General features: G+C 36.7%; 1 protein-coding gene across 1 annotated transcript in view; it reads right to left on the minus strand.

Annotated features, from left to right (window-relative positions):
- Positions 1-343: 343 nt before the first annotated feature.
- LOC107692781 (AT-rich interactive domain-containing protein 5B) overlaps positions 344-10,898 on the minus strand; it is a 14,107-nt gene continuing 3,552 nt past the window's right edge. The window contains exons 3-10 of the mRNA XM_016491965.1: positions 7,634-7,808; positions 6,468-6,704; positions 5,306-5,421; positions 4,103-4,250; positions 3,932-3,984; positions 3,705-3,802; positions 3,453-3,603; positions 344-3,011 (exon numbers count right to left, since the gene is read on the minus strand). Coding sequence (XP_016347451.1) covers positions 1,686-3,011; positions 3,453-3,603; positions 3,705-3,802; positions 3,932-3,984; positions 4,103-4,250; positions 5,306-5,421; positions 6,468-6,704; positions 7,634-7,808 — 2,304 coding nt within the window. The 3' untranslated portion in view covers positions 344-1,685. The remainder of the gene's footprint in view (positions 3,012-3,452; positions 3,604-3,704; positions 3,803-3,931; positions 3,985-4,102; positions 4,251-5,305; positions 5,422-6,467; positions 6,705-7,633; positions 7,809-10,898) is intronic.

The following is a 10,898-nucleotide window of genomic DNA, read 5'->3' on the forward strand; positions in this document are numbered from 1 at the left end:
TCTATTCCATCCGTTTTATTATATTATTTAAAAAACCCTTGCTACGTGTACTGTGTTAAGCTAACTGAGACTTGTTATAGCACTTGCATATCATTGCTCTTTTGTTGATTTTGATTGCTTCCATTGTCCTCATTTGTAAGTCGCTTTGGATAAAAGCATCTGCTAAATGACTAAATGTAAATGTAATAAACAGTCAATATACTAATATTATGCATGCTAATAAGCAACTAGTAGATTGTGAGAACTGGTCGCTAAACTAAAGTGTTACCGCTATTATTACTATAAAATCATAAATGATGTAATCTCTTTAAAGTGTAAGAAGCTTTCAGGTATTTATTTCAGCAAAATATAGCAATGTCAGTATATATTTTTTATTATAAATATTCAGTGTTTAAACATGTCTGCAATGACGATCTGTCACAGAGTCCATGTCCCATTAGCATAAGCATGCAAAATAATGAAAATATATATATATATTTTTTGTAACCTGGTGGTATTACAACAGTTTATACATTAACATTAAATAGGGATTAGCGTTCTGTTTGGCTGCCTTTCAAGTACAGAAATTAAATGAAAGAAAAATACGACCAACAGATTAATAAAGAATCATCATACAAATGTTTTACACAAGCAATTAATTACTGTTCATTATAGCAAACTGAGTGTAAATGATGAAAATATAATTTGTCATCTGTAAACCTGTGAAATACATTGCATTAAGAGAGGTCAGTCTAAAAAGAGGAGTGAAAAGCAAATTAAGTTATCCATTTTCTCACAACAGGCGGCTCTACATCAGTTTCTTTGTAAACACATATCAATGATGTCTATAAATGATGTCACAAATAGTAACTATCTACAATATATGACTACATGTTAAGAAAATGCACTTTTAAACTTATAGAAAAAAGGAAATTTGCACTGGGACCCAAAATATGCATACTATTTGCACAATACAGTACATTGTTTTAAAACGAGAAGCTATGGAAAATATGATAAAATCCAGCACAGAGGTCATACGGTGGCCTTTTCTTAAATAGCAATGTTCAACAAATACACACAAAGAGAAGGACAAAAATCACACAGCCTAAAAACAGTGAAGACTAACGGAGATAAAGGAGTAAAACAGATAAATAATAAAAGAATATGACCAACACCCACAAAATGACACTGCTTTCATCATAAAAATTAAAACAAATTACCATTTATAAACAAAGCATTTATGTCTAAGAAAGAAAATACAGTAGCTGACCAATTCTTCTGCAATGATGTCACAATACGTGTTTGATATCTGGATCCAACAGTAACCAAACCCAGATTCCGTGTCCTTGTTTTTCGTAAATACCTGTATTTCTCAAAAAAGAAATGAAATGCTCCATGAGTCATTCGAGTCATGTGTCCTTTATTGGCTGGACATTCGATGCTCCACTAACTACAGCATATGTTTCAACTTAAAAGTACTAAAATATAGACTAATCAAGTTCAAGGCACCTTATCTTTGGTAGAACCATGGACCACCTGCATCAGTTCAAAGTTTAGTAGTGTTTTAAAAGCAGGTACTTAGCAGATAGCAACGCATCTGCAGACCTGTCTCTTTGATCATACACAACAAACATGTCCACGGGGAAGGCAGAGCAGAAAGGAGTGATAAAGTACACAAGCGTTAGTAACGCTCCCATGTCTACATGCTAACAGCTTGATGGCTTCGAAAGGAGGGAACTAGAGAGTACTTTGAGAGAGGAAACTGTGTCTGACTCTTTGACGTCATCAGTAGGTACACACTGAGAGTAGAGGTCACGTTTTGGTTGAGGTTCTAGATCTGGATCCAGAGTTGCACCCTCTGGTTCTTTCTTAACTGTCACTGCAATTGCGCTGGTCTTGTCTTCCCCTTGTTTCAGGTGATAAATACAAGCTAGAGTGTCTGGGGAAGCACCAATACTGGAGGGCTTTTCAGGAGGGACATCTAATTTGGGCACTAAGGTGAAACAAGTGGCCTCAGGAAGAGTCAAAGCCACACTGGTACTGTCCTGAACTAAAGCTCTGGCCCTGCTGGGAGAGCTAAGATCAGCTGGCTCATCTTGGTTCAAAGGCACCAGAAGGGACATGCCATTCCACTTCAGAGATACTCCAAGATCCTCAGCTTCCATCTTCGGCCTTTTGGTCATTAACTGGTCATCCCGACTCTGCAGTTCTGTGAGCTCCACGTCTCCAGCAGACCTCTTGGTAATGGCTCGCTTGCTCAGGTTTAGCGGGAGGGATTGGTCTTGAGGAACGCTTCCATTGGGTTGGGAGGTCTTGCTGAGATCCTGAGCCAGAACTTCAGAAAGTCGCTTGGTGAAGGTGTTCATGTGTGCCGAGCCAAGACGGGTGCGCATCAGTTGACGCAGCTGTAGACTACAGCCGATGTCCAGCGGGAGGATCCTAAGAGGGGGTAGTGGAGCTCTAGTAAAGGCGAGTCCTCCGTTCTGGGATGAGGCATCCGAGCTACACCCTGAACACTGGTGTTGGGGGCTCTCAGGAGTCTCAGGCGTGCTGACTTTGGGCTGATGCACCATAATTGTCTGGTGGGGCGTGGAAGAATCTTGAGGAGTTACCTCATGAGTACTCGCTCCATTAAGACCCAGACGGGCTCGGAAGAGGTCCAAAGGACACAGTCCTTTAGTGGGACTGAATCCTTCTAAGGAACCACCTGCCAGCAATTTGCATGGGACTGACAGAAAGGAAGGAGCTTGAGGTTCTACAGTCTCCATCTTCACATCTCGCCCCAGCACGGGTTGGTGGGTAGAGGATACAAGCGACAGACCTTGGCCATGAGGATGGTTGGTGAGCTTCAGTTCTTGAAAAATAGTCAATGGCTGGACAATCTCTTGATGGGGTCTTGCTGGTTTCTCCAAGGGAGGTTTGGGGTGCAAGGGCGGTCTTCCAACTCTGCCTTTGGACAGAACCTTGGCATTGCGTTTTCCAGGTGGTCTTCCTCTTTTTCGTACAACAACAGCACCATCTAGTGGTGAGGCCTGAAAAAGTAGTACAGAAAAGAATCTTAATTTTCATTCTTCTGATGCATAGTACACACACACAAAAATGACAATGCTTTCCTAATCTATTAAGATCTTATATGATAGGTTGGTATTACGCAAAACCTGAGAGTAAGTGCGCACGCACAGCTATTTTTATCAGTCCTGACATCAAACCTCGCTGCACAAATATTTAAAGGGGTCCTATTATGCTCTTTTACAAAGTCTTGATTTTTTTATACAGCAGTGTGGCATAACGTATATCAGATAAACAGCACATGTACAAAGCACACTGTGATTCGTCACATCACATGTCAGTCAAGATGCTCTTCCTGTGTGGCTTTATGATTTTTAACCATTTCATTCAGAGTACTTGCATGCAACAAACCAAAAGCATCAGCATTTCTCTTTTCTTGTGCTACAGATAAGTAAAATCCTCACCTGGTTGGTAACTGCATTCTTTTTTGGACTGTTTGACACCCCTCTGCCCCGCACAGTCTTTTTGATGGTAGTGGGTGAGACAAATGTAGCTCTAGGCTTGCCAAGTTCTGTGTTTTCTCCCCTTACATGCAGTTCATAAGGGAGCATCAGCCTAGAATTGAACAACAGAGAAAATGAGAAATCAGTTAGTTGAGCGAAGCCCTTTGATACAGCAGGAATTAACTGCTGCTGTAATCAGAGCCTCACACTCACCTTTCATAATGCCTCCTGGTGCAGGTGGCAGCACTGGTGCTGCCTGGGCTTCCACCCAACTCATTGTACACAGTCTTCCACAAACGATGCGATGTCACCTGCAGGTGATGGGGAGGACAATTACTCTCACTTAGAATACTGAGATCACCGCTATCACTTTCATTCCGTTATGATGGATTACAGCTTACTCAGCAGGGCCAAGTAATGAAACAACATGGTAAACTTACCCTCTCGTAGCCCCCCAGCCTTTTTACAACTGAATACATGAGGAAGAGGTCAACTGTGGACAAATGAAAGACTTGGTTAAATTACTGAGTTAAGTTGGCAAAAAATACATAGAAGTGATTCTATTAAGTTACTGGTGCTCAATTTCTACATATAAAATCAGTCATACATACTCTTTTTGAAACCCAGGTTGGGAACTTTGCTTATAGGTGAACCCCTGCGTTCCATAAAGAAATACAGCTGATCCAGGAAGAGCTGCTCCTCTGGATGTGGGAGCCAGTTTCCATCCCAATGCATCTCCACACTGCCCATCACATTCTCCTACAGGAATCAGTTAGAACACATTAGAAGATCTTTCTTTCAATAACTGCTAAACAGAAACATTGTCACTGTCTATTGTCAATGTTGTAGCGATATATAAGCATAACTCCCCCATTTAAACCAAGCAGCATTCTGTTGGTCACTCCAGCGAAATCAGTGCATCCAACTTGAAGCTATTGTGAAATCTGCATTGGGAAATCTTGTTTACACGCAAAATTGTAGATTTAATGGATTCTATTGAAATGAGAGGATTTCAATGGTGTAAATTTGCCGAAAAACAGTAAATGTGACCCGTTAAGTTAAAATCCCATTTAAAACTTTTATAGACAATTCATAAATCTTTCAAGATAGACCCACCATAAGTTGTTAAGCTATGGTATATACTTTTAACTTTTAAAATGAATCATAATACCCACTAATCAGGTTTGTTTTGAAGGTTTGCAGGCTGACTAGCTAAGCAATGTTAGCAAACATTAGCTAAGTAGCTACTCGCCTTACATTAGTTAATATTGGATATTGTAGGTAAAGCATTTCTCAATATATCTCCAATAAGATATTTTTATGGTATATGCTTATATTTATATATTTCAAAACACAAATTTGATAACATAAATGTCGCTGTCTTACTGGAACTACTCAGCCTTGTACCTTTTCTGTTTTTCTATTTTTGCTTCAAATCAAATTTTGTAATAATATGATTCATCTCTGACCTGTTTTTTTTTTAACCAGATCAGACCCTTTCATATAATATAATAATATGATATAATATAATAATTAGTAATTGAGCATTTTAACTAAATTATGTTTATAGAAATTGGCAAACTGGGACATGAACAAGATTATGACAGAAGAAAGTGACAGTAAAGATACAAAGACAAAAATGGTGTGAAAGGAAGTCAAGACATCAAAGTTAAAACAAAACAGGAAGCACACAGTGACGTCACAGTATACTTCACCATTTGTTCAAAATCTTAAAACATCCTGTTTAGCCATCAGAATTGTATTCCATAAAGATGTCTGTGGATCAAATTGTGTTGCTAAACTCCACAGCATACCTTCATCCTTTCCATCCATGACTCCGATAAATAGTTATGGTTTTGCTGATCAGCACATTTGCCATCACTACCCTTTCTTTTACGAGGTCGCCCCTTCAGACTGAGAGAGGAGCATCCTGGGACAGAAACGTAAAGCATCCTTAGGGCAACAGTTCTCCACTTGCATGATATTTGTAAATTCATTTTACAAACAGTGAAAATCCCGTTTTTTTTTATGTAGTGTGGACTAGGGCTGGGCAATATGGCAAAAAATTAAAATCTAAATTTTTTTCAGAACGTTTGAATGATTCTCGATTTTTTAACTAGTCAACTTGAAAAAGTAACTTCAAGATGATTCAAGTAACTTGTTCTTTATTAACCCTCTTGTTAAAGAAAATTCTATTCCAAGTGCAGCCCACATGAAGTTGTCAGCATGATGTAAATGTTAAACAAATCAATTGTTAAATATCTTTGCAGAAAAGATGCATGAACTACAACTACATCTTGTACAAACTTGTCTTATACATATTATATGTTCAGAAATAATATGAGGAAAATGCTTTTAAAAAAAATCGGTATAGGTATAAGGTATAACACCAGGAGACTATTATGAACTATAAACGTTCTGTAAAATCAACAGCAGCTTTCAGCCTGTCACCATGATGCACACATAAAATAAAGCAACCATTTGAGCATTTAGTTGAGTTCAAATTAAAATCAATATTTTGAAAATTTCAGTATTAATTCAACTACAAGTGAAATTGCACTTTTCTCAATGACAATAACAAGGTAAAAACTAATGCACTATTGAACACACTCAATTTTAGTTAAAAATTCATATTAATGAATTCAAATAAATGGCATGTAGCCTAAGTATTTGTCAATTAAGTAAACACTGTATCAAATATTTCATGCAATAATTCAAGTAAAGATAAAAGCCTAGCATGTTACAAAGTAAATAAACAAATGAAAACATAAAACAACAGATCTTGAGCAAATCAAATAGTCTACTAAAGAAAACTTCTATCATGACATAAAGGTCTTCTATCAACATTTACTTGTACCGTGTAGCCGTTCACCTAGCACGCCTACATTTTGGACCCTGTGCACACTGACAACTGCATTAGCCTACCATATAACAACAAAGTTTAAGGTCACAATATATCAAGATTATAGCACTCACCAAGCTGTGTCAGTATGCTGGCATTGCTGTCTAGAGTAGGGTGGTTGAAAGTATCCCGGCAGTAGAGGACTCGTGTGGTGTCGAGGGCCACTTTTATCCCCCCCAGAGCCAGCAGGTGAGGGTCCTGCAGACTAGGGGAGCTAGCCTGATCTGGGACACGTCTTTGAAGGGAACGAAAGCGGCAGTACTGGGGGTAACTGAGAACCTTAACCTTCTGTTGTAATACTTGAGGCTCATCTGCAAGAGAACACAAAACAAAAATGTCAGTCCATAGATTTAGGAACAATTTATTTACTGTAAAACAATGACCAGTACCATCACCATCAGATCAGCTGTCATATTCTAAGGCAAATTAAATTAATGTATAGCTATATATTGAAATACTATGAAAATATGGCCGATATCAATCACCTTTGGCTGTTACTTGCTTCTTACTCCAATGTGATGGGATGAGTTGATTTTGGGATGAAAAATAGACAATAGGCAATTTTTACTCTCTCTATTCACTTTCTGACAAAAGCCCTCAAACAGCACTAGCTTTACAAGAAGATAAGGCAAGATGCACTTTGTGATTTTTACTTTCTGAATCAAGTGTTTGCTATTGCTACGTAAAACTAAAACTTTTTCGTTAATCAAAATAAAGCTGAAATAAAACTGTAAAAACAGAAAATGAATGTTGCAACTAACTGACAAGTTTAAACTGAAGTACTAAAATGACTAAAAAATGTAAACTCAATAGAAAAACTATACTTATATAGCATACTATTATATTATTTAAACAATACTAATATAATCTGTCTGAACCAAACATGTGTGCATTTTTTCACAACCACAATAAACTCCATTCGTAATGTTTATTTTAATTCCATTTAACTTAATTCTTTGCGTGTTGATTATAATTTTGTTGCTAATTTTTCATCAGCAGTAAACAAAATACTACCAAATAAAAAAAAGTCTGGTTTTATCTGCCTTTTACCAAATAAGGCAAGACACCTAGGCCTGTTGAATATTAATTACATGACACTACATAATTCATATTCATGAGCCAAACGGATACATTTTAGAATTGTTTCTCCCCCACCTTTCATAATGTCTTTACATCCTTAAAAAAACCAGACACACACACACACACACACACACTTCAGGATTTTTCATCTGTTACTCACCCTCACTCTTCGTTTTTCCTTCAGGTGGATAACTAGCATCTTGTGACCCACCAGACTTCCGAGACCCATGAATGTTTTGACTGCTGCGCTTCCACTGTGGCGGTTCCTGACAAGTCCACTCCACCAGATCCTCCACTCTGACCACAATCTTTTTTGATACAGCGAGGACTTCATCCTGCATGCAGAAACGCACATAAACACCAAGCAAACTTCTATAACACAAAACACCACATCTTATACTTTCAATGAGCTTATAGGCAGGACCAGGTTTTGCTTAATGGCCTGAAATATTTTAACACCTTCAGTTGATGCTATAGAGAAGCCTCTCCCTTTTTCCTATGTTATACTAGTTAACAATAGCACACTCGTCACCTCAGGCAAAAACAACTAACCCAAACTGCTTTTAAAAAAAAAAGGGGGGGGGGGTAAAAGGCCAGTTGACATTTAGATGCTTATCTTTGCAACATTCTCACATTCAACTGTTTACAATGGAAACTGAGAAAATGTCTCTTTCCTCATTTATGTTGTTATAAAATTGGATCTTGTTCTAAACACATTATTAATAAGTAAAATATTACAAGGGACAGATTATTGAAGTCTGTTCAAAATGCTTTCTAATTTAGGCATGGCTACTTCATACAGCATACAGTAATGAGTATCTTTCATTTTCAAATAAAAGTATCTGAAAGGAGTCTTGACACTTTTGGTCAGCATATATAGCTGAATTATCTAACAAACTATTAATGCGCTAGTTTATGTTAATTACTAATTCAAGCACTCTTCAACATTTTACAATTGTTTGGAGTAACTTTATTTGTGATTGGAGTAACAATCTCAATTTATTGCAAGTTAAAACATTTAACAGCAGTTTTTATTTGCACAAAACAGAAAGAGGGATTCGGTTTTACATTCTCCCTTTTGTGTGTCATCAAGCTCAGGCCATATTCAAGAGAAAGTTAATATGGAAAACATAAGAAATGCAATGCTGTGCATGTGTGTGGATCGTGTCCTCAGACAAAATTAGGCATTATTACATAAACTAAATATATTGCAGATAAATACAATAATTTCTGTATGTATTTTGCATTATTTATAATTTAATCAATTTATAATTTAATATACCAAAAATAACTTTTACAGGCCAAAATTTTTCTTAAAGAGCTTTGTTGTTCATTGTTATTGTAGTTTTTGGCAAGAAAATAGCCTTTTGTAATAATATTAATAATATTGTTATAACAATATCAACTCTTATAACAACCAGAGGCGGACTTAACCATTAGTCAAAGGTAGGCGACCGCCTTGGGCCCCCAAAAGCCAAGGGCCCCCTAAAATGCTTTTTATATGCGAGATGCGCGTTCAGTGCGGACGCACAAGTGGTTGCTGTGGTGTTCATTAGCACGACCACCGTCTGTGCGTCCGCGTTGAACGTGCTTCTTTGCAAAAGTAGGGCGATGTAGAAAATGGGGACGGAATCCCGGAATCTATTCATAAAAACGGAATTTACTGTGTAACGCGGAATGAACGGCGCAGACCTGCGTTTCGTTTGCTATTGAAGCACGCGCAACGCTCGCAGTTGTCGTCTGTAGTAGCTAAATAGTATTTTTTCCATTTAATATTCACATACACTAGTCCATATCGCGGTTTGATTGAAGTGTACTGAATTGCATTTGATTTATTCATTCAATATTTGACGAATTCCGTGACATTGCTCGTTACACAGTAAACTTCTGTTGTGTAGCATTTTGAATGTACAAAAATTAAAGGGTTTGTTTAATTTTTATTGGAATAAAAGATAGATGAATGTTTTTGCCTTCATTTGATTACCAGAAAAATGAAAATACACAACACAGAATTTCTAAAAAATAAGTAATTAAAATTTCATAGGGCCCTATTATTTTATACAAAATAATAAATTAAGTTGTTTTTATGAATTCAATTAATTAGATATGTTTTTGATTAAACCATTAAAATGGAATACAGAAAAATTAAAATGGAAAGCGCAGAATTTGGGGCCTAAGAATGTAATTTTTGTTAAGCTTTTAATAGGCCAAATTGCTAAGTAAATCCTTTATTTATAACATGTACATGAAAAATCTAAAAGATTAGACACAACTATGGGACACGGTCGTGCAGCAGCGAGCAACAGTGAAAGGAACCTCAAGGTTGTAAATATGTGAAATTGTATATGGCCCCATTCCTGTATTTTGCCTGGGGCCCCCAAATCACTCAATCCGCCCCTGATAACAACAATATCAATGCTGAAAACAGTTTTTGCTGCTTAATATTTTTTTTTTTCAGGAAGCTTTTATGAATAGAAAGTTTAAAATGACAGGATGCATTTAAAATGCAAATCTTTTGTGATTCTATTGATGCCTTCAACGTCAATTTTTGATCAATGTAATGTGTGCGTATCTCACACATTTTCCCACCAAAAAATATTAAGCAGAAAAAAAACTGTTCAACATTAATAATAATTCAATGATTTTTCAGCACCAAATCAGCATATTAGAATGATTTTTTTGAAGGATCATGTGACACTGAAGACTAGACTTTTGCCGGTATTCGGTAATGAATATGCACAATATTGTTATCGTGGGCAGTTCTAAATACCGTGAATAATTATATATTACAAATTATTCAGAATTTTTAATGCATTTTAAGAATACTTTTCCCATCAACTGGTCAAAACGCACAACACCGCTGTATGCTGCGTGAAAGACGCGTGCGTGCGCACTCTGATGTAAACAAGCGCGGACGAGAAGCACATGGCGGAACATGTGAGAGACGCTCTGGATGAAAGCACACTTTCACTCTCTGACAGCAGAAGGCGCTAAACTGCAGAAATAATAATAATAATTAATTTAAATGCAGCTGTTACCCCGGAAACCCTGTAAAATAAAAGCATTAGCAATTAATCGCAACATGAAAATTTTATACCGGCATTTCCCTACTGAAGACTGAAGTAGGCAGTTGAATATTCAGCTTTGCCACCACAGGAATAAAATTATATTTATATTTCTACTAAAACAGAAAACAGTTTCATAAATTGTAATAATGTTTCACAATAATACGGTTTTTACTGTATTTTTCCATCAAATAAACAAAGCCTTGATGAGCATAAGAGACTTCTTTTAAAAAATTAAAAAATGTTAATTATTTAAACTTTAAAGGGGTGGTTGATTGCGATTTCACTTTTTTAAGGTTAGTTAGTGTGTAATGTTGCTGTTTGAGCATAAACAATATCTGCAAAGTTACAAAGCTGAAA

Source organism: Sinocyclocheilus anshuiensis, unplaced genomic scaffold (assembly GCF_001515605.1).
Source record: "Sinocyclocheilus anshuiensis isolate Anshui unplaced genomic scaffold, SAMN03320099.WGS_v1.1 scaffold943, whole genome shotgun sequence".
Lineage (NCBI taxonomy): Eukaryota > Metazoa > Chordata > Actinopteri > Cypriniformes > Cyprinidae > Sinocyclocheilus > Sinocyclocheilus anshuiensis.